Here is a 25,531-nt window from a genome sequence, read left to right as displayed (position 1 = left end):
GAGACCAGCCTGGGCACGAAGTGAGCTCAAGGCCAAAGTGAGCTCAACTGCTTAGAGAGATCTTCTTGTCTCAAAAAGACAAAACAAACAAACATATAAAAAAACAAAAACCCCCAAAAATCCAAAAACCTTTTTAGGGGAGTAGAAAGCCAAAACAAAACCAGCTTCTGCCTTGTGTACTATAAAACCTTCTTTAATACAGGTCTGAAACTCTGGAACACTGCATCTGTTCCAGCCTAAATTTTGGCCACTAACTTTTAAAATAGTAAATAAGAAGCTATGCAACATCATAAAGTTTCTATTCCTGTCCTTCATATTAAGCACAGAATTTGGTGCTAATTCTATCTCTACTTCTAAAGAACAAAAACCCACACTTTTAAGGTGCACATGTATACATGCATAATGCACCATCTTCCTGTCTGGATTTAGCTGATTAGACCAGGAAAACTTGCTATCATTGAGTCTCTAAACCACAAAAAGCAGGCTCAAATTTCAATAAGTGATGACAATCTTTCCAAGATTGATAGCTCCATCCTGTTAATTTATCGATTTCATTTTTTAGATCTGGAGATTGAACCCAAGGAGTGCTGAGCTACATCCTCAGTCATTTAAGAAAATCTCCATCTTACGACAAGACCTTGCTCATTCACTAAGTCTCCCAGGTTGGCAATGAATTTGCAGTCCTGCCTCAGGGCCCAGAATGACGAGATAGGTATGTACCATGCCCAGAAGTACCTGTTATTAAAAAAAGTCTTTTGTGATCAAACATTTGAAATACCTGAAAAGAGTGAAAGTACACTAAACCACAAAACAGTCGAAGTTCCGTGATGACTGTTTATGAAAGAAAAGAATTACTCCATAAATGGGGAGGAAATGAAGAAATAAAGAAAGAACTGCTTTGATTTCTACTGGATTAAAACTAGGTGGAGGAGAAGCTGCACTACTGATTTATGAAAGCACTGCCACAAGAAAACAAATCTGTACTGAAGATGTCAATGCGACAAAGCCGTCTCTAGAGAATAAGGTCACACACAGCACTTTGAACAGGCTGGTACCTAAGTGGACCACTGCACCAGTGCGTCTCAATGGATAGAAATTTAAGGAAGAACTTGAAAAGCTCTTAAAAAATTTTTAACTCCCTATGCAAGTAACAACACAGCCCAAAATCTGTGAAGTAAACACTGACAGAACGGAAGGGAGAAAAAAACAATTCAACAATAGTAAAGATGGCAACACTCATTCTCCATAATGGACAGAACAACTAGAGAGAAGACCAACGAGGAAAGACTGGAACAGCACCATTCACCAACTGGACCCGCGGCCTTCTACGCGGACTCTCCCCAGGAACAGCGGAACATCCAGACTGCGCAATGCATGCACAACTTCCTTCAGTTCGGAACATGTCAGTGATAAAAGAAGCCCTAATAGATTTAACATGATTGAGACTGTACAAATCATGAGTTGACAATGAAACTGGAAATCTGTAACAAGAGGGAAATTTGAAAACTCACAAATTTGCAGGATTTTAGTAATATCCACTTAAGTAGCGAAATGTGTTAAAAGAAATCACAGAGGAAATGAGACACAAGTGAAACAGACACCAGGGCATATCAAGTTGATGGACAGGTGAAGGAGGATTTAGGGGAAACTTCTGGCTGTGAACACCTGTATTTCAGTGTGGTCATACATATCCAAAGTCCTGGCTACATAGGAGGATGAGCTAAGAGAATCACCTGAGCTCACATGTTTGAGATCAGGATGGGCCACACAGTGAGACATGTCTCAAAAACCAACCAACCAACTAACCAACCTCAAATCTATAACCTAATCTCCCACCTTAAGAGAAGGAAAAAACCAAAACTAAACCTAAAATTTTCTTCAAAGAAAGGTTCATGCTCCTATACAGCTCCCAAACATTTAATATCAAGTCTTCTTAAATGCTTTCAAAATACAGAAGACATTACACTGTATTTTAGTAGGCTAGAATTTCAATGATCTCAAAGCCAGATAAGACATCACAAGGAAAATTATATATGAGTGTCTTAAGACTTTAAAAAATTCACATAAAATACTAATAAACTGGGGTTGGGGATTTAGTTCAGCGGCATAAGCGCCTGCCTTGCAAGCAGGCAATCATGAGTTCAATCCCTGGTACCGATAAAAACAAAAAAGACAAAAAAAAAAAAAAAAACAAAAACCTAATAAACTGAATCCAGCAACATATACAGACAACCATACACTATAACCAAGTAAGATTTATCTCAGGAATGCAAGGTTGGTTCAACATATAAAAATCAGCATGTTATATAATATTAATGGACAGAGACAAAACCCCATAAGATCATCTCAAAAGACAGAAAAAGCATCTGACATAACCCCTATAGAAAAACATGGATACCTCTTCACATCCTTTTTTTTTTTTGAGTTCAGGCTGGCCTTGAACTCACTATGTAGCTCAGGCTGGTCTTGAACTTGTGGCAATCCTCCTGCTGCAGCCTTTCCAGTGCTGGGATTACAGACAAACAACATCAAGGCTGGCTTGTTCACAACACTTTTCGACAATCTACTATCTGAATATCTGGCCAGGGCCAATTAGTCAAGAAAATGAAATAAAATAGATTGGAAAAGATGATAAAAATTACTCTCTATATGCAGCCATTATTTTACAGAAAATCCAAAGGAATCTAATAAGAGTTTAGTGAATAAGTTCAGCAAGGTTGTAAAACAAAGGAATCAATGAACAAAAAAATCATAATTCTTTAGGATGAAGTCCTGCCACATGCTGCAACATGAGTGAACCTTCAATGTGATACACTAAGTGTAGGAATCAGATACAAAAGGGAACCTTTTGTAGGATTATAGGAAATTCTCAAAATAAGTGCATCTATAGAGAAACAGAGCAGACTGATGGTTTCCAGGGCTGGCAAAGAGTGGCTAGTGACTATTAATAGGGGTAAAAGGTTTGTTTTTCTGAGGTGAAGGAAGTACTCTGGGATTAAGATGGTCACACGAACTTGTGAGAACTTAAAGCTACTGAGATGTATACGTTACCAGGCTGAATTGTATGGCAAGTAAATCATATTTCAACTAAAAAAGAACAGGAAAAAAGCCTCCAGCTCTCTACCAACATGACCGTTGCCATTAATCAAAAGGAATGTTATTAACAGGAACATATTCTCAGGTAAGCTGAGGCAAAGGCTGAGAATTTGCTGCTCAGAAGTTTATAAATATTCATCATCCATCAAGCATATAATTTAACAAAATACTAGAATATTCTGCTCAACAATAAAGCCAAAATATTTCCTTTATACATGTAAAACTACTCTCCAACTCTTTTTGTTGTTTGTTTTTTGGTACGGGGGATTGAACTCACAACCTTACATTTGCCAAGCAGGCACTAACACCACTGAGCTAAACCCCCAGCCCGTCTCCAACTCTTTTGAATTCGCTCTTTTAAGACCAATATTATACAAAGTAGAAGCAATATCCTGGATTGATGGAATTTATTAATCAGTGAATATTCTGGAAACCCTTACACTCATCCCTTCATCTCACAGGTATTTATTGAGCACTTACTATGTGCAAACCACTCTCCTGGGCAGGGGGAGATGGGGGAATGACACAGTTAAAAAGCCTTAGCTGGGGTGGTGGCCCATCTACAATCCTAGTGCTTGGGAGGCTGAGGAGGAAGTCACTGTGAGTTCACCGCCAGCCTGGACTACATACCAAGGTCAAGGCCAGCCTGAACTACATGGCAAGGCCCTGTCTCAAAAACAATACGAAACAAAACAAGACAAAAATTCCTGGTGGAGGCAGAGAAACCACAAAGGAAGGAAGGAGGGATTACCAGAGTGGATGGCCACCCTGAAGAAAATAGAATGGGTAATTCAGTGAGCTTGCTGCTCGAGCTCATCACGGAGGGGGGCTGTATTCTTGCACTCAATTTTGGGCGCAGTAGGAGACAACACTAAACACAAGAGGGGGCCAGGCTGCAGCTCAGCAGCACAGCGCCTGCCTGGCTCTGGCGAGTGCGAGGCCCTGAGTTCAATTCCCAGTACCAAAGCCAAAACAAACCCAAATGAAACAGTGTTGCCATTCCCCCATCTGGGGTCACTAAGCTTCTGTCTCTGAAGTACACACAGGTGACAAGCAGGGACATAATCTCCAAACCAGTCTTCAGAATGCAATAACACTCAGTGGCACAGTCTTTTTATTTTATTATTTATTTCTTTTAATACAAAGCTTTGGCATTAGCAATTTTATGAAAAAATAAAATGTACTAAAAATAAACGCTTGTGTGGCATGACTGGTAAATGATGCACAAAAATAGGTTCTTTTTTCCTCAAGGCAATCAGTCAGAAAGCAGTTTTTTCTTCTTCAAAACCATTCTACCCTATGGAATAAAAGGGAAAAAGAGGCCATAAATTAGTCACAGGTTAGTTGTCAATATTTAAAAAAAAATAACAGGGCTGCTTCTAATGGGGGTGGTCTGCGATGGCCCCTGCTGTTTCCTAACCTCCTAGTGAGGACTTGCTCAAGGCAACAGTTTCAGACTGGAAACTGAAGTGGTTATCTGAGAAGTGTTTTAATACTCCCACAAGGAAGGCAGGAGCAAGGATAAGCCAACAGCAACTTGCTCAATTATACAATCTACAGCTGTTTCTGGTTTGAACTAAAAGCTGAATGTGCTAGAATCTAAGCTGCCATCTTTAAAACACGTCCCTCTTACATTTCTCACACAAGCTTGGCGCTGCTTATTCTGAAGTAAGAGTTGAAGATCACAGACTTCCAGGGATACAGAGGTCCTCTGTCCCAGAATGCTGTGTTGCAGGTGTGTGCAGCGATTCCTGTCCCTTACGGCAGCTGCTGAGAAGTACCTGGAGCCTTTGGAAGAGTGCTGGGCTGCCCCACAAGCCTGCCCCTGCCGCCTGCCTGCAGCTCTGCCCTGGGGAGCTCCTGGCTGGCCCCACACTGGGGTTTACTTTACGGGCTGCTCCACAGTCCGGTTCACTTCTGCAGTTCCCAAATCTCGTGTGAGTGCTGATCTCTTTTCTCTGCACTGAGTTCCTGACACACCCTTTTGCCTGCTTTAAACTTGGGTTATGATGTGATTCTCCAGATTCTTTTGAGTTCCTTTCTCCCACTACCCTGATTTCCTCCTTCAACTCCAGATTCTGACCTAGTCTACCTTTCTGCCTCCACTCTTTACCACTTCAAAGCCGCAAGAAAAGCTGTAGACACTCCCCACTAAAAATAAAGTCCCAGTTCGGGAGTGTGCCTGCTATAGATGTACAGATTTCCCTGAATCTGCTCTGCTTTTCTCCACTCTGTCCTAATTAGGCCCTGCCTGGTTGCTAGGTCACTCCCTGTGTGGAGCCTGACTTTAACTCTCGGTGTACAGCTGCGATCAGTGGTCCCTCCCTCTGGCCTTCCCACGCTCTGCATCACTGCTGACTCCTGACTCCTGCCAGGGCACCAGGCCACCCCGCCACCACTCCTGTGCGCTTGGTGCCTAAGAAGCACAGGGGAAAGGGCACGAACAAGGAGGCTTTTTTAAAGCTCTGGCATGAAGTATGTTTACATCCTTACCCATAGCCCTATTATTATTTACTGTAGTTCGTATTTCCCAAACCACACGATCTTTCTAGTATTTATTTGGAAAAAGTGGGTTATTAGGTAGAAGGACTTTTTGAGGGGTGAACCATATCACTAAATTTACCTTATTTTGCTACTGTTTCAAGAAACTATAAATGCAGCCATAATGTTAAAGTGCTTCAGGAAAAACTAAGCGCAAAGAGAGTAAATAAGTGTAATTAAAGATCCAAATTGTCTTTAATATTCTTTTTTGCAATCATGTTTCTAGACACTAAATCTGTCTTCTCCAACCACATTACGTGGAGCTCTCAGACGGAGCAGTGAGAGACAAGCCGTGTAAAGGAAGCTGGAACCAGAATTCCAGGGTTCTTTTTCCTAGTGTCTTTCAAGTCATTCAGTCCCTGAGCCTGTTATTTGTATCTAAATGTCTGACTAAAAGGAGAAGGAAGAGGATCCACTATCTAGTAATATGTTTCAAATAAAGGTACAGTATCTTTAAATCTTATTTGGTGTCAGGAAAAGGTTTTCTCAGTAAAGTAACAGATGGTGCTAGTATGAGCGAAAAGTAGCTGGCTGAAAACGAAAAACTTAGAATTCTTTAGATGACTATTCCAGAAAATACAGGATACAACTATTAAAGGCTTAAAAAATCAGTTCTGATGTTCAGGATTAGCACTAACAAAAATAAAGAAGTGGATAAGTCACACCAGAGGATATATAGGGGAATTCTGACTGGGACAGCAGTCAGGAGAAAGTTAGATTTGTTTTAGTTATGTATGTGGGAGTTCTAGGTCACAGTGCAAAATATCGTCTCTCCTACTGTGGAAGGACAATAGAAAGAAAGTTTAAAAAACACTGCTTTTCCAAACTCAAGGTCCTGAGAAAGGGAGCTGGCAAGCAGCCTAACCCCTGCCCTCAGGCACTGACCCTTCCCTAGGGGGCCACTCCGCAGCGGGCCTGCCTCTTGCTGTTCTGGCCTCGCAGGTCCTGACAAGCCTGCTGTGCCCAGTATGTCACAGGCCGGTAACGGACTGGTAGAAAGTTTTCTTATATTTACAGGAAACCTTCTCTGTGATGTCACCAGAGCCCCAGGACTACAGAGAAAGCAATGCCCCTTGTGTATGTGGGTCAGCATGAGGCTGTTGTTAGAGTATTATTAAGTCAGCAAACACAGGTAAACACCCAATGCAAGAGCAAGTCTGGGCGGGTCATGCATAAAGCAGTAAGGGTTCCCATCTTTAAGGGTCCTTCGAACAACTGGAAATCCCTCTCTCAGCACTTCTGTTGCATCCGTTCTAAGCCGAACATCCCTTACACATTGAATAATTAATTTTTTAGGCTCCAAATAATCTGCCATTGTTCTGAAAAACAGACCTAAGTAAAATATTCAGTACAGAGTAAACAAGAAGCAATTCCTCTTATCTGGTCAACAAACATCTACTCCACCAGGAATACCCCTGGGAACACCAGAGCCCACAACTTGCTAAAACCCTCAAAGCAAAGGCTTCTTTTTCCTCCTCTTCTTTGTTTGGGAGTACTGAGGATCAAACCCAGATCCCCACACATACATGTTAGGTCAGTGCTATAACCCTGAGCCACAGCCCTGGCCGAGCTGGTTTCCTGGTCCTGGTTTGTACTACAGAAGCATTCGTTCCCGTAATTTCGTCACATGAGCCACACAAAGCTCATTTCTCCCTGCCGAGACTGCCCTGAATAGTCAGGACATGAGCTCTCTGAATCGAGATTCTAGGAACAGGAAAAGTTCTCTGGTGCACACCTAATCAAACCTCCCACTCAACTTAAAATCTCTCCTGCATCACCTGCACGTTTGTTAAATAAAAATAATAATGAAAATACTGAGATGCAAATATAAGCTGATATTTGTTGGGATTTCTCAAGGTTTATCTGAATAAGTAGAACAAAAAAACCTGTGGGGAAATTCAATAATCTGGTGCTTATGTAGGCACCAGAAATAGAGGTATGTGAAGCTAATACATAGAATTTACTTTGCATTTATCTGCTTCTTTGACTACCATTCTGTTTGTCTTCACAGCGTCTCAAAATTCACCAGTCTTAAGCCAGTCACAGCAGAGAGCATCAGTAGACAGCACTGGGAACAGCTGTGACGTTGAGCACACGGATTTGGACTGACTCTGGATTTAGCCAGTGGTGTCAGCCCTCAGTCAACCCGCGGAGCCCTGAGTGAGGCAGCACCTTCAGCCTGAGCAGCCCACACATCTGTCCTGATGCCGGGTGCTACTCCATCCTGCCCACAAGGTTTCATGAGTGAATGCGGAGTCAAGCACACCCTGAAACTGCGATACTCAAGTCAGAGACTACTAGGACCATAAGGAAATCAAACAGGCAAAGTTGTATATGGAGAATGAAGGCTGCTACCAATTTTCAAATAATCACTAAAATGTCAAAAGATCTTTAGATCTGTTTATGTATAAGATTCTCTTATAAATGAATGAGATTACCCAGAAAATGAAACCAGGGTGATTAAAATGAAAACAGGGATCTCAATTTGGTGGTAAGTTTCTTTCTGATAATGGCAAAAAGATAAAGATAGATTCTAAAGAATTCATAAATGAGTAATTATGAACTTATTTTTAAAAAATCTTTTCTGGAATAAAATCAGACAGGAATTTTTTCATCAACATTTTTGACAGGTAGAAATGATTATTATCTTTTCTAGTACCTTCCAGAAAAAAAAAACCCTTTAAATAAGTAATTCATATTTATTGAAAAAATAAAACAAAAAACATCATAGCACAGACTGGAGAGGAAAACACCACCTCAGATTCTAATTTAAGATAATCGGTGTAAGTCTTCTGTTTGACCAACCTTTCATGAGTCCACTGTGTGTACATGCGCACCCACACACACACGCTCAGCTGTCTCTAAATGGATCATGAATATCGTCCCTCAGTGGATTCGACTGAAGGCACATAAACACCAGTCAAATGAGCCAACTGCGGTACCGGGCCTCTGCAAAGGCTAATGAGAGGATGGGACTGAGGCATGGATCCTGGGATCCAGGATGTAGGTTCCAAGTCAGGCAGGCGTTTATGCATGGAACTAAAATAATGTGACCCAGGAACTTAGCTTTCTGGTCAGTTTCAGATCTACTGAACTTTCTTTTTAATATCTGATACATAAACTGGGCACCTGGCAGATTCTAATGCCAGGCAGGTAACCACAAATTACTTTTTTTTTTCTTTTTTTTTTTTTTTTGTCTTTTTCACTTTCATTTTTATCGGTACCAAGGATCGAACTCACGACCGCCTGCTTGCAAGGCAGGTGCTTATGCCGCTGAGCTAAATCCCCAGCCCAACCACAAATTACTTAATAATAATTTTCTACAAGTGCCCAGAACGTCACTGTTTGCTTGTACTGGCTACTTATTGGTAAAATTTATACCAGTATTATATAGCTATATTATTATTCAGCCTGATGGGTCAGCACGGGAGTGAGTAAGAGGAGGTTGCAGGCAAAGTAAACATTTCCCTATGAACTGAGGTGTGAGACAGAAGCGCCCACAGCCTCAATGGCTCTGTATCCTCTTTTGTGGGTGAAATTAAGTTCATTTGCCAAATACTAAAGGCAAATGGCCACCTTAGCCACAACACTTGGATAGATCTGTTCTTGGAGCAGAATTGGTTTGGCTACCATTTATTGAGCACTTATTATGTACCAGGCATTGTGCTAAGCACTTGATGAATCCTCATTCTCACAAGAAACTTCTAATTTAGTTATCTTTGTTTTATGGACGACTAAATAAGCTTCAGGTAAGTACCGTCCAGGTCTCACAACAGAACAATGGAGGCAATGAGCATCAAATCCAGGTGAGCCTGACGCTAGCGTCTGCATAATTCGCATGGTGCTGTGCTGAAGGAAACTGTGGCAGCAGTCCGAACAGAAGAACCTGGCTGCTGACCTTCTGAATGAGGCAGCAGGACTCACCCTGAGGCTGGAGAATATCATAGTCAGTCAGCAAGCACTGACCCAAGGGATCAAATCAGCAGTGATGAAATCACATCACGCAAGGGGAAGTGAAGTGCCTGCTGTTTCTACATCTGGACAATATTACATGAGCTGTTCGAGACAGTCTGGTTATGATTAATCTCCCAAACTGCCAGGACACAACTGAAAATGGGGAGCAAGAAGTCCTCCAGTGCCAGTTAGGTTCAAATGTGGGCAGTACCCGGTGTTGCTCTCATCTCTAATTAGTTTTTATGAATCTGCCAAAAGAAAGGATGGAGGAGTAAAGGCTCAAAATTTAAAAAAAAAACAAAGTCAAAAAACTGTCCCATGTCCCTGCTGTGGGAAGCTGCTTTTGGAAAATCAACTTATTGTAAAGAAATGGGTCATTAGGAATCTTAAGCGTTCCCTAACAAGTCTTGTTTAGCTAATCCAAACAAACCAGGCATGGTTTAGTCTCCTTATCTGGATGGGGATGATGCTGGTAGAGGTTTTCAGAGTTTAAAATCTGCTAGAATAAATGAGTGAGCAAATCTGTGTAGCTCAAATTATTGACCTACCAACTTATTCCTCACATGTGGGCTCAACTTTTTCAGTTATTTGGGTTACTGATTCAGCAGAAGCCAGGAAAATAACTGTAACAGAAAGCTGTCCTACTGTATATGGCTTACTCTACTGTAAGTAATGGTGAGCAATGGTCAGCAGTTTTCTAGTCCTTTAAAAACATGGACCGGCACTGTCATCCAGCCCAGCAGTCCATCCTCTGAAGAACATCTCCCCACCAAGCGACACTCAGCTTCCACCTGCACCCTGGTCCTGAGAGCTCGCTGCAGCAAACCATCCCACCACAGTCTCCTAGCTGACTCATGGTCTTCTTTTACTGTGGTGAAACTTGCCTTCCCTGGCCTACTCTGGTTCTCATTCTGGCCTTTAAAGAAATTTATGCTAATTTCCCCTTCTTCCAGAGTCTTTGTTGACATTGAGAAACAGCAGGTCTTCCTTCTGATGGCCTTTCCTGCAGGCTAAACATCCACGTCACTGTCTTTGATGCAGTGAAGGGTGCTGGTGTCCCCCAAACTGACTAAGCCTAGGGCGGTGCTACTCCTGCAGCGATGAGGCTGCCGACACTCTTACACACCACCGCGGCACTGGTTCCCTTGGTATTGGTACTACACTGCCAGTCCTTCAGTGCTCGCGGCTACTGAAGCCTGCTACATCTTTTCCCTTAGTGACCTATTCCTGTGGAACAAGGTAAACTCCCATTCTGTGTAACTAGTTAAAGATACACGTCCGTGAAATAAGTTATTTTGCTAGCTATGACCCATTAGGATCAGTATGAAGCTGGTGGAAAGTCAATTCTCATCTCCTTTACGAAAATTATTCTACATATTTTTGGGGATCATCTGGCACATGCAATCCAAAAAACAATTTGTTACTTACTCATTAGCATTCAAGCTAGCTGTGGCTCTGATGATCATGTAGCAGAGTGTGAGAGCACTGAGGAGGCCAAAACTGGCAATAATAAACCATTCTTCTGTTGACAAAGGAAAGGGAGGAAATCATTCTGGGGAGAAGTTTAAGTCAAATCGATGTCAACATTTCCCTCATATGCAACGAAGCAGACGTCAGCGGAGGTGTAAGCCAAGACTGGCTCAAGGAAGTGAAGCAGAGGAGATTTGCCAGAGAGCTACTAACTGGAGAAGGTTAGTGGAAGTGCTGGTCAAAGGTGCAAGGGAGAAAGGAAAGCATGGCCCAACCGTTTCTTCCAGTGTAGGACATGAGGTACGTAAGGAGTGTAGCCACCAAAGGCGCACAGAAAAAATGTGCATATGAAACTGCACGTGGACATCGGTATCTTCCTTTAATGTAATTTAAAAGACAGTTGAGTAACCGCAATGATAACCATCTTTCAAGCTTCATTTTGTCATTTCTGTCTGGTCGCATCACTCATTCCTAGGAAGAGCCTCAGGGAACTGTGGAGCAGGGGCTCTCAGAGGTCTCGTGGGTGCTCCGAGCAGGCTGTAAGCTGGCTCCCGTGGCCTTCAGGTCTACATCCTTTCTCTCTCAGGGTCTACGTAGGTTAGTTACATTAAAAGGACATCTCCTTGGTGTCTGAAGAAAACAGGTGCCAGCCTGCGCGGTCCCACTGCTGCCAAGCAAGCTGGGTGTTCTGGCTTCATAGAGAAGTAGAAGGGGAGGTGACTGACAAGGTGCTGGCCACCAGAGTTGATACCTCTGGCTTTTCTTTACTTTTTTTTTTGGTACCAGGAATCAAACGCAGGACCCTGTGCTTGCTAGGCAGGCACTTATTCTGCTGAGCTACATCCCTGGCCCCAGAGCCCTAAGGCTTTTATCTAGTGTCTCTGTCTCCATCCAGGAATTTTGTTACTACTTCACCTCTTTCAGTCAAGATAACATTATAAAAACAGTATTTATGAAGAACTTCTAAAGTAACCCAAAACCAATCTGATTTCCTAAAAAGTCTTAACTATAAAATATTCCTTAAGAGCACATACTAACGCGGGGTGGTTTAACAAGTTACTCAGTAAAATGCCCCCTATACCTGAAAGAAGGCAGAGAAGAAATATTTATACTTGGAGGGTCAAACATTCAGACGCGATGTATGAAATGTGGTTTCTTCTCTGGGGCAGTACTGAGGATTGAACCCAGGGGGCGCTCCGCCGCTGAGTTATAGCTCCACCGCTGTTCGCTTTTATTTTGAGACAGGGTCTTGCCAGGGTGCCCAGATTAGCCCTGACCTTGTGACCCTCCTGCCGCAGGCTCCAAGCGGCTGGGTTACAGGTACACCCGACTGTACCTGGTGTGTGGATATTTCTTAGTCTGTGCTTCATGAATACTAAAGCTGCTTGCAAAACTGTGTGAGTAGAGGCGTTTTTCTAGGGAAAGTTCACTGCTTTTTTGTTAGACTGTAAAGTTCAGGAGCTGCTCTCCAAAGGCTCCAGGTGTGAGGTTTGTTCTGGGAGAGTATCAATGTGTGCTATCAAAGTGCTTAGTATACTCTTTAGTGCAGCCATTGCCCTGTTGTTAGAGGCAAGCTTTTTATTTAGGTCAAACTGAACCTTCCACAATCCATGCAAAATCACCAAAAAACACGGATGTATTGTAGGTTAAAAAATGTATATTGGCATTTAAAGACATCCAGAAGTGAGTTAATAGTTATCACCATCCAGGAGATGAGCACAGCTTCCTCTCCTTTCCGTAGTGCTCCGCGTAGGAGACACGTGTACTACAATGGGCTACCCCAGCCCTTCTCGGGTTCTTTTACACGTGATAAGCACACTAACACTCAGAACTTCAATTACACTTGTATCCCTAATTCTGAATACGCACAGAGGGTCATTTCACTTATGAAAACGAGTGTCCAGGGAGGACCCAGCATCACGAGGTCCTTACAGCGACCCACAGAGCAGCCCCAGCCAGCACACCCTCTGTGGCCCACTCAGACCAGTGCCTGGCACACAGTGGGTGCTGCTGACTGCATCATGGTTGCTAAGGGGCTATGGGGGCTTCAGGGGAAAGGACAGCTGCCATGGGTCTAGTTTAATGCTATCAATTTTATTTATGGAACCAAGCATAAATTCTGCTGAAGGTGATTAATTTGGTACATAAAGTCATATTTACCATAAAATAATGTAAGATATTCAAGAACATTTCTACACAAAATATAACAGTCTGAACTTAATGTAGTAGTAGGTGCTCAATAAATGTGTGACTGCTGAAGGGTTTATAAGAACTCATTAATAACCAACGCTTGTCTCCTTTATTACTACTAGGGTCAGTTTTTAAAATTGTAGATCATAAAGTCTAAAGGCCAGAGTAAGAAAACTGAGACATGCTGTTGAAACAAATCATTGCAAATAGTAAGAAATGAGCCAAACTAGCAAAGAATGGAGGCTTTTGGAGTTCAGGAAACAGATAAAGTAACATATGGGAAATCATTTTCTAAGGATAATCTCTGGTTGGTTAAAAGCATGTATTTCAGTTGGATAGACTGCGTGAGTCTTACTGTGTAAAGAGGAAACTGTTTCATAAACCTATTATTCCCCGTTTTACTGACTCCCAGTGTTAAGTGGAGTCCCATCAGCTTCAGGGCTTGAAGCTCTAGGCAAGCAGCAGCATAAACAGGAAAAGGCAGCGCCAGAGCGGTAGTGAGACATGGGTGAAAGGCTGTTAGATGGAGACTGCATGTAAAGGATGGAAGTGAAGAGAAGGGCTGACTTGTTACAGGGTGAATGCCTACCACTCCCACACACAGTCCACCACGCATGCCTCGGCCCACTCACACACCTGGGCACTGCCCGCAAAACACTTGGTGCTCTCTTCTCTGCCTGTCAGCGGTTTAACAGTCACGATCCTAACTAGCCTGTCACATTTTTCTTTAAGGTGGATAGCACTTTGGCTTTTCTCCCACCTCATGTGCAATTACACCAAAGGGTTAGGCACCAAGAATCCAAATTGTCATAAAACGTACAAAATAAAGAGAGCAATGGACAGGCCACCTCGACTGTTTCTGCAGCTCTGAGTTTTCAGGCTAACAGTCTAGTAAGCTGCCTGCACCCTGGAAGATGGGCACAACAGCACTCAGTTGTGCAGCACGCTCGCGTGGCTTCTGGCCCGTACCACACTCTGTCTCCCTTTAACAGCCATGTATCACGCAAAGGTGCCAACACAAGCTTATGAAACAAAGCTCTGCATGGCTACTCTTCAAGTTCAGTCATTCCTATTAATCATATACCAATACACTGGCTCCTTGCGATAAGGAAAGCCCTGCGATTCCAACATCTGACCTGACAGAAGAGCACATTCCTCTCCATTCAGAGTTGCTGGCCAGTGGCCTCAACTTCTTTAGAGGTCACTGCATGCTTAACAGAAGTAGGGGTGCTGCCGGGGCCTGGGCCACTTACTTGTTACTGCGATGTTGATTTCCCCCGCTCTGGGGGTGAGCTCCCCATCTTGTGGAAGAGGTGAGATCCCCGAAGTTCGCAGTGGCTCAAGGCCGAGGGCGTTGTCGCTTGCAAGGTCACCTAGGGCTGATCTTCGGTTAACGGCTTGGGTTCTGGTAAGCCTTTCCATATCAAATGCTACATGATCAGTACATGGCAGATTTGGCTGCAAAATATTTCCAGATTAAGAACTGTAAGAATAAAAGGCTCTTTGATAAACTCCTGAATGTCTGACGTTCTACTACAGACTTCACAAGTTTTACTCATGAAGTTTCATCTCATTTCCCTGTCCATCTAGTTTTTTCTTTTCTAACCTTAAAAGGTTTTTTTTCAAAATGACAAACTGATCTCCTAAAAATGGTACAAAGGAAAACCACAATTCACTGAGTGACTAAAAAACTGTCCACTGCGTTTTTATAAAGAAAGCATGGCCTTTCATAGACATAGCTTACAGACAGAGTCACAATTATAATGCTGAAAGATATTCAGCTAAGGAAATAATGGTGTCACTTTGGCTAATGTTAAATGTTAATGTTGAGGGACAGGAGGTAACACAAAAACTCCTCTTCTGTCTTGTTAACTTCTTTGAAATTTCCTATTTATCTGGTACTCAGTTTATAAATATTTTCTACCTTTGGACACATATAAAACATACAGTCAAGAGCAGATCAAAACTGAAAATTTTAAACAAAGAAAATGATTTCTTTTAAAACCTAAGCACTGAATACTGAAGGAGAGGTATACAACTGCTTGGGGCCAAGGTTTACCAATTAAAAAGTACATGTAAGAATCTTCCAACCTAACAATATGAATATCTGGTTCCCCTAGCAACCTCTAGCTCTTTCTGCTTATAGCTGACAGCATATGAAAAGCACAGTTGGGAAACGTGGCTGAGAAAAGTTTATACAGAGAGAAATCACAGCCAAGCAAATCCAGAACTGAAGGCAAAAGAATTCTATTTTAGATCCCCCAAAGTTCTATTTAAAACAACCCCGAGTTCAGTTCCTGGTACAAAAAATAATTACAGCATAGTATAAAACGATGCTTATAAAGACACCAGTTAGAAGAGGCTTGTTATATTTAAAGCACCATGACAGCTTGTAATATACTTCCGTGGGATCTGCATTTAAAACGGAGAGGGTATCAGTACCTAAAAGAATACGCAAGAGGCAGTGACTAAGGCTGGTAAGACCTGACAGTGCCAGGCAGCACGGGAGACTCCCTGGTAATCAGTCTCCCAGGGGGGAGTTGCCCCCACCCAATGTTGGGAGATTGTCTTTTTTTTTTTTTTTTTTTTGTCTTTTTCCTTTTTATCGGTACCGGGGATCGAACTCACGACCGCCTGCTTGCAAGGCAGGTGCTTATGCCGCTGAGCTAAATCCCCAGCCCCGATTGTCTTTTTTTTAAGGTCTTCACTATGTACCTCAAACTCCTAGACTCAAGTGATCCCTCTGCCTCAGCTTCCTGAGGAGCTGGAACCCAAGGCATATAGATGTTTTGAGTGTTGGGTCTGGGGTGTCACATTACTAGCATTTAGCAGTGGGGCCACGCATGCTACTGCAGCCTATAATGCACAAGCTGGTCCCCACGAGAAGGGATTACCTAGTTCACAACGTCAGAAAAGTTGAGAGCCAGCACCATGGGTTAACCTGCTTCACTGCTGACACGCTCTCTGGACAAGCAGACCAGCATGGCACACCAGCCAGCTGTCCTGCAGGAAACCCATGAGCTGACAGCATAATTCAAACAGGACTACTGCGACCTCCTTTGGGTCATAAGGTAAAATGCAGAGCTTACCTGCTGGACCAAACTCAGCTTTCTGTAGCATGAGGAGATCATTCTTTTTTTTTTTTAGATCAGAAAATATTTCATTTTCCTTACAGAAGCATAGCCCTGATATATACTCCTTTGAAGCAAGGAAAACAAGGTATCTCTGGTGTCACAGCCAGTCAGTGTGAGCCTGGCACTGTGACAGGTGATCTCAGCTGTGCAGCACACCTGGCAATGCCCTTGTCAGGCTAGTCAAGGCTCTGCAAGGACTCTGGTCGCCACGTGCCTTCGATGCCTGCTGCTGACAAGCCCCCAAGAGACCAGGGGCAAACTTAGAGGAAAAAACACCAATGAGGACATAAGTTGATCATTTTTTATGTTACACTGAATGCAGAAGAATGACTACTGCACCAAAGTCCAAGTCCACAACTGACTGTGCGTGCACCGATGCGGTGAGGAGCCCAGAGGCCAACGCACGCCAGGCAGACGCCCTGCCACACGCCACGCTGCCGAGACCAGAGAGAAGGTACTCTCTGGTCCTTGTCTCTTGTGTCACACACCCACCACCCCACAGAGACACACTTTTAAAAGAAGACTAGCACAGTTATAACCTTCTTTTCTGGAGTTTCTAGACTTTAAAATAACCTGGAAGAAAGGCACTGTTAGATTAACAAAGTACATGGCAAGAGTCAGTTTATTTTTGTGTCACTAAATCATGTCTCCTAATACCAATTGTGTTACTATATATATATATATATATATATATTTTTTTTTTGTCTTTTTCATTTTTATCGGTACCGGGGATTGAACTCACGACCACCTGCTTGCAAGGCAGGTGCTTATGCCGCTGAGCTAAATCCCCAGCCGCCGTGTTACATTATAATACACTTACTATATTGTATCATACTTAGATGTAAAACTACACAAAGCAACAATGAAGCAGGAAACATACCACAATTCCCAGGGCCTTCAAAATATTAAGTTTGCACATAGGACAGGTACAGTGTTCACTGAGCCAGGGATCCACACAAGATTTGTGGAAGACGTGCCTATAAAATAATGGAGAACCACACCATCAATTATATCTGAAAATCTACTTGGTCACAATGCAAAAAATGGAATATTAGTCAGTCTGTTTTTCCTCATTGTGGCATTTATTAGTAGTTATAAGAGACAAATGAAGGGATTAAACTTGCAGAAAATCTTCTGAGACCAATCTCACTTATCAGTAACACTGTGATGAGAACTGCTAAGTGTGATATGGCTGTTTGGACTTTATTTTTGCAGTGCTGGGGATGAAAGCCAGCACCTTGTGCATGTTAAGCAAGCATTCTATTACAATTTAGCTAAGTGCCCTGTCTTTTAAAAAAATAAAAAAAAGGTAGAGGAGTCTCACTATGTTGCACAGAGGATCCCTGTATTCCTGGGAGCCAGGGATTCTCCTGCCTCAGCTTCCTAAGCAGCTAGGACTGCAGACATGTCCATTGTGTTTAACTTGCACATTTTATCAAAATTCTAAAAAAGACTTGTGGAAACTTGGAAAATTTATTAAGAAGACAATCATACCTTGCAAGTTAATGAAGTTTTCTATAATAGTTAATATAAAAAATTGAATTTCAAAAAGATACTAAGTCACAGTTAAATCAGAAAAGTTCTGTATATAATTACTGGTTTCACAAAACTCAACTAAGGTTTAATATCTGTAAAAGCCACAAAGCAGTTAGAACTGGTGAAAGGGGCAAACTGACAGTCCCAAGTAACACTTAGCAAGTTTCAGCCAAAGCTTCCAAGGGGCAGGTGTGGGTGATTTCTTCTCAAATTCTGGAAAGGAGAAAGTCACACCCCGGGAGGGGACATAAAGTCAGTCAAGGAGAAGCCTGTTATGTTTAGATCAAAAACTTGTGCTCCTTGGGAGGGAGCCGCAGGAATCACCCTCCAAGCTACAGCAGCCCTGCACAAGAGACTTCGAAAACCTGCCCATTTCTTTGGGAATAAGAATGAAGACCTATCTTGAAGTCTGAACTCATCAATCTAGCCTGGGCAACGTGTTTACCAGAGCCTCAGCAATTCCCCAAGGCTCTTGCTTATGGGTTGGGAAGTCCTTGAGCCAGAGGCAAGGCCCAAACCCATCTGGGACTCATGAGGCGTCACGGCTGCTTCTTGTTGCTGGCCCCTAACCAGGAGAGCACTCCAGAGGGTGACAGGTGCAGGGACGCCCTCAGTGTTACTTTTCAGCAGCAGTTCGTGATGTCAGGGCTGGCTCTAGCAGCACCCAGACTAGAACAAGTCCTCCGACCCACGCTGGGGCACATAACCCACAGGGCCTCCCCGAAGAAGTCACCATGGCACACCTTCTGGATGTCCTCCCTGCATTCTGGTGTGTGTGGGTGGCTTATAGACTCTGGTGATTTTCCCAGTGCAGCCTGGGGCTGGGCCGGCCGGGAAGAACTCCGGGTCAGGTCTGTCGGTGTAGGGTGGACAGTGGGACTTGGCCGAGTGATGGGAAGAGATAAGGTTATGTGATCTCTGACCAAAACCACTCTGATGCTGGAGGGGCCCCAATTAAACCTGCTTGAGGTGAAACCTGGCTTAAGGAGGTTTATAGGACGGCTCTGGCCAGTATGCTTGCTTTTGCACTACTGGTTAGTCTGAAAGGACAAAGTGGTATTAATGCGCATGTTTAATTTCTAACACATGACTGATGTGCTGTCTCCTCCTTTAACCTTGAGTTGTGAGAGGCTGTTTCTCACACTGGTGTTCCTAAGTAACTGCTTCACTTTCATGTCTGTGGATGTATGGACTAGTGCCTCGCTCCCTGCTTTCCCAGACAGTTCCAAGTTCCTCCATGCTGTCAAGCACTCTAACACAAGACAACAAAGACTGACCCGTTTCTTACAGACAAATTAAGAAAACCTCCCTATCTTAGCTAACTCAAAATCTAATGGAACAACTTCTAAAGACCACGTTCCTCAGGGAGGGCAGAGGAAGTGAAAGTAAAAAGAATTACGGTGTGTTATGCACATATACCAACTCTTCATCATGAACGTAATTGTTACATACTACAAACACGTATACTAAAAACTTAAAAAACCAATGTTCCTGTCCCCTTCCCCTGTCAGCTAACCCCAAGGTATTGTCAAGCAGGCAACCGAAGCCCAGGTTTTATAGGAAACTGCAGGGATGACCAGAACACCCTGCTGATCCCAGCAGGTACCTTCTCACTAGCCAATGTGCACCATGTAGTGTGGTGGGCCAGTGAAGGCCTGCAGAGAAGCCTGGTCCCACTCCTACAGTCAGAGACTACAGTAATAAAACCCACACAAAAGCAGAAAGGGCCCGCATGCAGAGGCTGAGCGAGGTTGGGCAGAAGGCAGTTCACACGCCGAGGGAGCTGTAAAGGGCAAGCAGATCAGGCTCTCAACCACAGGTCCTTTTCTCCCGTGAGAAATACTCTGAGAAATCGAAAAGCACGACAGACAGAACAATGCAGAAACAAAACCAGTAATGCCGAGGAGCAGCTCCTTGCCCTTTCCATCTCCCACAGCTACAGAAAGACGAGGCCTGAGCTGGTAGGCAGAAATCTATGTGGAGGGGAGCTGTTTTCAAGGCTCTGGAGCCTCTGGTGCCAGACCTAGGACCTGGCAAACAGGACCAGGATTATGAAAGGTCAGTGACAAGAGCTCCTTCCTCTAGCCCGGACGGTGGCAGATCACACAGAGGCTGTGCTGCCCCAGAAACAGACGTCCACTGCAGCTCCCAAGTGGGCATCTTAAACACGTGTTCATCCATGTGGGGGCACCCTCAAAGATATTGCTACCTACTAAAAATTTTGAGGCTAACTTTTAAGGTGACTATTTCTCGGTTTCTAAGGCAGGTTGGCCAACATCCAAAGGATGATCAACTGTAATCAACTGACACAAGCAGGAGGTCCCCAAAGCAATGCCAACTGCCATCTGTCCACCATAAATGAGAGCGGCAAACGATGAAAAGTAAAGGTCATGCAACCAAAGTGAGCCACCCACGAGAGGCTTGGTGTACACAATACAAAGGCTTAGTTCAGCCCCCGGTGGGCGTGTTAAAGACAAAGGACAGACAGGCACAGCCATGTAGCTGTCTCTGCCTCGGCAGTGAGGCGAAGGAAGGCAGGGATTTAGACCCTGCCAAAGGCTGGCTTCGAGGGCAGAGACTGAAGGATGGTATGTGGTGGGTGATGGTTCAAAGAGTTTTAAAAATTGGAAAAGGAAATGCTTGAGTAGGATTAAATGCTGACGAGCAGTGACAAAAGGACAATGCTGGAAGGGGCAGACAGTGACTAGAGCGAGGTCCCCGGGGGAGAAAAGAGCTGGCTGAGGCCCACGGAAAAGCAAGCCCCGGACCCAGGGTCTCCACCCTGCCAGGATGCCCCGTGGCCTGGGGTGGGAGGCCAGGGCACTGAGCCCTTACCTTCTTTATGGCATTGGCTCTGCCAGGAGGGAGGGATAATGTAGTGAGCTAAGGTGTGCAAGGAGAATGCATACACCTGGAGAGCGGAACAGGGAGGGACAGCAGGGGCAGCAGGGCTTGGGTGCCACCTAAGGCCCACCTTGTTAGCCAGTCCAGAGCGGGAAGGGAGGACATTGGGGGTGTGGCCATACAGGACGCTATGGGAGGTGGGGACTCAGAGGGACAGAAGAGGCAGGTGGAGGACCCTAGACAAGACTGGCAGCAGTGTGAGGGAAGACCTCATGCAAAGGCACTTGCGAGCAACCCTCTAGATAAAACAGGGCTGGAGACGTCTGTGTGCGGGGGGACGTCTTCCAGGTCACCGGGTTGTGGGTGCTTCTGGCAACCAGTGGGCAGAGGCCAATGGTACTGATACATGTGCTATGCCCAAGAGAGTTCCTCTTACTCCATCCCTGCAAAGAATGCCCAGGATCCCAAAGTTCAGCAATGCTGGGGCTCAGAACTGTGCTTTAGGACAAAATTGTCCCAAAATATTCCTCAACGTGGAAAGTTAATTTTTATCATACTTGGTTTTTCTTTTTGTTTGATTTTTAGTTTTAAGACAGGGTCTTACTCTATAGTTTAGGCTTCCTCTGAACTGAACTACGTAGCCCAGGCTGGCCTCAGCAGCAATTCTCCTGCCTCAGCCTCCTGAGTGCTGGGACTGGGCCCATGCCTCCACACCTGACTACACTTGATGTTTTACTAAGCAGGTTAAGTGATAGTTTAGAGAAAGCTGTGACTTGCTGAGACTTGAAAGTAAGAGTAACAAAGCTCGGAGGAGAAGTCTGACAGGGCAGCAGGCATGGCGTGACTCATCAAAGACAGGGGTAAAGACAGCTGAGTGAGCAGGATTGTGACTTGGGGCACAGAGAAAGTCTGCTAAGTCTGCCAAAGACTCGGACATTCAAACAAGCAGCCTGAGAAGCAGTTCTCTGCTTTCACCCACAGAAATAAGTGAGGCTCAACCCAGGATCTGGACTACCGGGAGGGGATGGCCTTCCGACATCACAGTCACTTAGAGTACATTTAAACGCTGGGGCGCGCGGGGTGTGTTTCTGACCGCCCCTCAATCAGCCTGATGCAAGGTCAGGTCTGGAGAGTCCTGGGTTAAACTGAAGGAAAGCAAGCCTGCAGAATGAAACTGGGAAAGCCAAAGCTTGAGAGATGAAGAGAACTAGAGCAAGCCTCCTGGAATCTATTTTAGGCGGAGACTCCCCTGAGGAAGGCACTCTTACTTTAGCACTACCCAGGAAAGGCTCCCCCACTTCAGTACTGGACCGGGGGACTTGAGTGTAGACAGAATACAGGAATTTGTAGTTTTGGTTTTCTCCTGATCAAGGCAGGCATCTGCTGGTTATGCTTTGTAATGTAGCCTCTGATTGTTTCCCTAGTTTGTATGTGTGTATGTGTTTCCTTTGTCCCCACATTTAAAGACTGTAAATGAACACAAGTGAGAAACACCTGATCGTCATGTAAGGTAATTCTGCATAGGGTAGCTGACAGTTTGATACATATTCTTTGGATGTTAACTGGAATGACTGCATCTCAAGAACCTTGCATTTCTGTTTCAGAATATAGAATTCTTAAATTCTATGATTAAAAGCAAACAAGGGGCTGGCGATTTAGCTCAGTGGCATGTGTCTGCCTGGCAAGCACAAGGTCATGAGTTTGATCCCCAGGACCAAAAAAAAAAAAAAAAGCAAATGAATAAAATTAAAACAAAAACTCACAGGTTTTGCTAGGATCAAAACAGATTACATTGTAAAGAAGTAAAATGAAACTCATTTAGAGATAGCTATTCACTACTGTTTCACTCACCCGCATGTGCAATCTTTTTGCATGGAAACGTCATGGTAATGAGGGCTGATCTAGAGACATGTATTCTAGTACTGAATTACACCTCCAGCCCAACACCGAAGGCTGGCTTGTGTGGATCTTTTTTTTTTTGAGACAAGGTCTCGCTATGCTGCCTATGCTAGTCTTGAACACATGCTCTTTTTACCTAAGCCTCATGAGTGCTGGGATTACAGGCATGAGTCACCATGCCTGGCTTGTTGGATCCCTTTAAAAGAGAAGAGAACAAAGATAAAGTCTATGGTTTTAGGCTTCTCTTCTCTTTTACATTTACCAACTGGTGGTCAGAATTCTGTCTCTCAGTATTTCACATTCCCCAGCTTGGTGCAGGACTATGGTAGAGATTATCATGCATCTAAAGAAAACACGGTCTTTCTAGGCACCACAGTTGCCATGGACACCCCGGAGGGAGGGCAGTCCGATGGAAGAAGTGCTAGCATTTAAGGCTGACCTTTCTTTTGGCTCTGCTACTTCTGACCTGTGGGTCCCTCAAGCATCTACTGTAGTCCAACTGTGGCTGGCAGATGGTGAAACTTTTGAGGGACAGGGCGCCTAGTGGGAAGTCTTAGGCCACTGGCGTTGGGAGGTATTTCCTGTGGGCTCCTCTGGTAGTTCTTGCTTGTTAAGAAAGATGCAAGCCTGGCCTGATTGGCCTCTTTCTGCTTCGCCTCAAGATGTGACCATTCTGCTCTCATGGGCTGCCACTATAACGTGACATCTGCCATCCTTCCCAGAGATCAAACCAGTTGGCCCTGCCTGCTCCTGCACTTGGCACCTCCCATACTGTGCACAAACCAGCCCTTTCTCATCCTAAGTAGCCCACCTTGGATACTTTAAGGTAACAAAAAGCTGACTAATACAAATGGGAAGGTACACTCCTTTTTAGATTGGGGAGCTATGCAGGAAACAGCAGGTGCTGTTTGCTCTGACTTGGAGCAACACAGGGCAGGCATCAGTCCTCTGTGCTGCATGGCCACACTTCAGGAAAAGGCTTCCTATGGTAGGACCCTCAGCGGGGGCCCAGTGATTAACTCAGAAGTGGGAACAATGGAGGACTGTTTCGGAAACCCACGATAACCCTAGATAAAACTCCTAAGTCGAAAGCATCTAACCATTGCACAATGTGCATGCTTCACAGTGCTGTATACTGAGTGCCCGAGAGGCAGCGCTGTCACTGGGGCCCACAGCCTCCCACAGTGAGCCGGGTGCAGGGCACTGACTCTGAAGGGAGACACCCCAAACACACTCATGTCATCCACCTCAAAACGGAAGCTGACATACTTGCAGGGGAGAATCCGAACCACATCATTCTGCTTGTAGCTCTCTATGCAGACTGCACAGTGATCAAAGTCTGGGTCTGTTTCCTGAAAGGAAGAACACAGGAGCACAAGTCACATACACACCTCATGCCCGGAAGCGACAGTTCAGCCAAGAATATTCCTGTGGCAGCCATGGGAAGCAAATGCTCACACTGTGAGAGCTATTAAAGTAACTCAATAAGCTTTCATTTGCTTAATGATACTGGCTCAAATTCCACCTAAGCCGATTTACTTTGTCTTGAAATTATGTTGTGATGATCAATGATAATTCTGCTTATGAGATGTCTTAGAATTTTCTAATGTTTTTCAAGAGTCACATTAACTATCACCTTGAATCACTGTTATGTTCGTGTCCTACCCTCCATTCCCACCGCATTCCTGGTTTGTCTGAATAGTCTTCACTGGGTGCTGTGCAACCTGGGGATCCCTCAGGAGGCTCGCCCAGTCACTTCCGGTCACCTCCTGAGTACACCCTCGCCAGGAGTAACAGCTCTGCAAGTGCTTAAGGGAAAAGGGGGTGACAGTGTCAACTACCAAGAGTTAGGAAAAGTCAGTCATGTGTTCGGCCACCAGATTAATTAACTTTCTCTTCCTACAGAGCTGTTATACTTGGAATGCAGCTCAGTGGGGTAATGCGTGGCAGGTCTAGGGGTGCAAGCTAAGAAGGTGTGTTGGCTTTAATAATTAAAGGCAGGATTGTTTTGTGCTAGCCTGGGGGACAAAGGAAGATGGGTAGGTTAGATAGCTTTAGGGAAGCTCAAGTTACAGTAATGTCAGGCAAAGGCCAAGGAAACTTTTACACTGGTCACCACTCCTCTGGAGAGAGGCGCAGCTGTTTTTATTTTTTTTCTCTTTCCTTAGTGTATTAGGAAATGAGAAAGTCTCCACCTCTGGCCCCATGTCAAGGACAACTAGATACAGTGGCATCAAGGCAATGGGGAAAAAAGGAGGGGAAGGCTTAAGAAATAGAGAATCTTTTGAAATCACCCTCCCAGCACTCTTTGCTAACTGGTCAGCAAGTGTGTGGGGCGGGAGGCAGATTCGGACGCAATCTCTCCCTCCGCGCTGCTGACTCTTTAAGTATGCTGAAGGCAGTGTCTAATGATATGAAAGCGTCATTGTGTGCTTCACACAGAGGCAGGGCTGTGGCAGAAGTTCTTGTTACGTCTCAGCCACAGCCTTTGTCACTGCCTCTGAGTTCATCCCCAGCACTAGGGGATGTGCTTCTTCAAAACCACTTAATCCACTGCAGAGAGCATCCTGGTAACTGCCACACTCCAGAAATGTAGGTCTTCAGTTCTCCATTTAACTGTGAAGCACCAAACCCCAAACGCACACTAGGTCATAAGAAATATGAAGACAGCACATGACGATTAGTTGTTTTCTGTACAAAGCAGAATTCTGGAAGATGTGTGCGAGGTTTCAGTGGAAGAAGCCTGTAGGAAACCACAGCTGAGCAATGGTAGCTAAGTCTGGCACTGTGGTAGTGCTAAGTACGTCTGAAGTTGAGCAGCTAGGGGCTAGCTGAGGGGCTTTCAGACACACACAGGGCAGGAACAA

At 44.4% G+C, this 25,531-nt stretch overlaps 1 protein-coding gene across 4 annotated transcripts in view; it reads right to left on the bottom strand.

Annotated features, from left to right (window-relative positions):
• The window catches only part of Rnf130 (ring finger protein 130), a 126,480-nt gene that overhangs the window by 20,355 nt on the left and 80,594 nt on the right, over positions 1-25,531 (bottom strand). For 2 of the 4 annotated variants that reach the window (XM_063230459.1, XM_063230462.1), the window contains exons 5-9: positions 23,934-24,016; positions 17,266-17,362; positions 14,505-14,709; positions 11,020-11,113; positions 4,208-4,393 (exon numbers count right to left, since the gene is read on the bottom strand). In XM_063230459.1, the coding sequence (XP_063086529.1) occupies positions 4,378-4,393; positions 11,020-11,113; positions 14,505-14,709; positions 17,266-17,362; positions 23,934-24,016 (495 nt within the window). In that variant the 3' untranslated portion in view covers positions 4,208-4,377. Of the gene's footprint in view, positions 1-4,207; positions 4,394-11,019; positions 11,114-14,504; positions 14,710-17,265; positions 17,363-23,933; positions 24,017-25,531 lie in introns of those variants that run through there. The other 2 variants (XM_063230461.1, XM_063230460.1) reach the window with 2 other exon arrangements.

Source organism: Cavia porcellus, unplaced genomic scaffold, assembly GCF_034190915.1.
Source record: "Cavia porcellus strain 051 isolate PalLab524CR breed Dunkin Hartley unplaced genomic scaffold, mCavPor4.1 scaffold_19, whole genome shotgun sequence".
Taxonomy (NCBI): domain Eukaryota; kingdom Metazoa; phylum Chordata; class Mammalia; order Rodentia; family Caviidae; genus Cavia; species Cavia porcellus.
The sequence above is the reverse complement of the archived record's forward strand: the minus strand, read 5'-3'. Positions and strand labels throughout refer to the sequence as shown.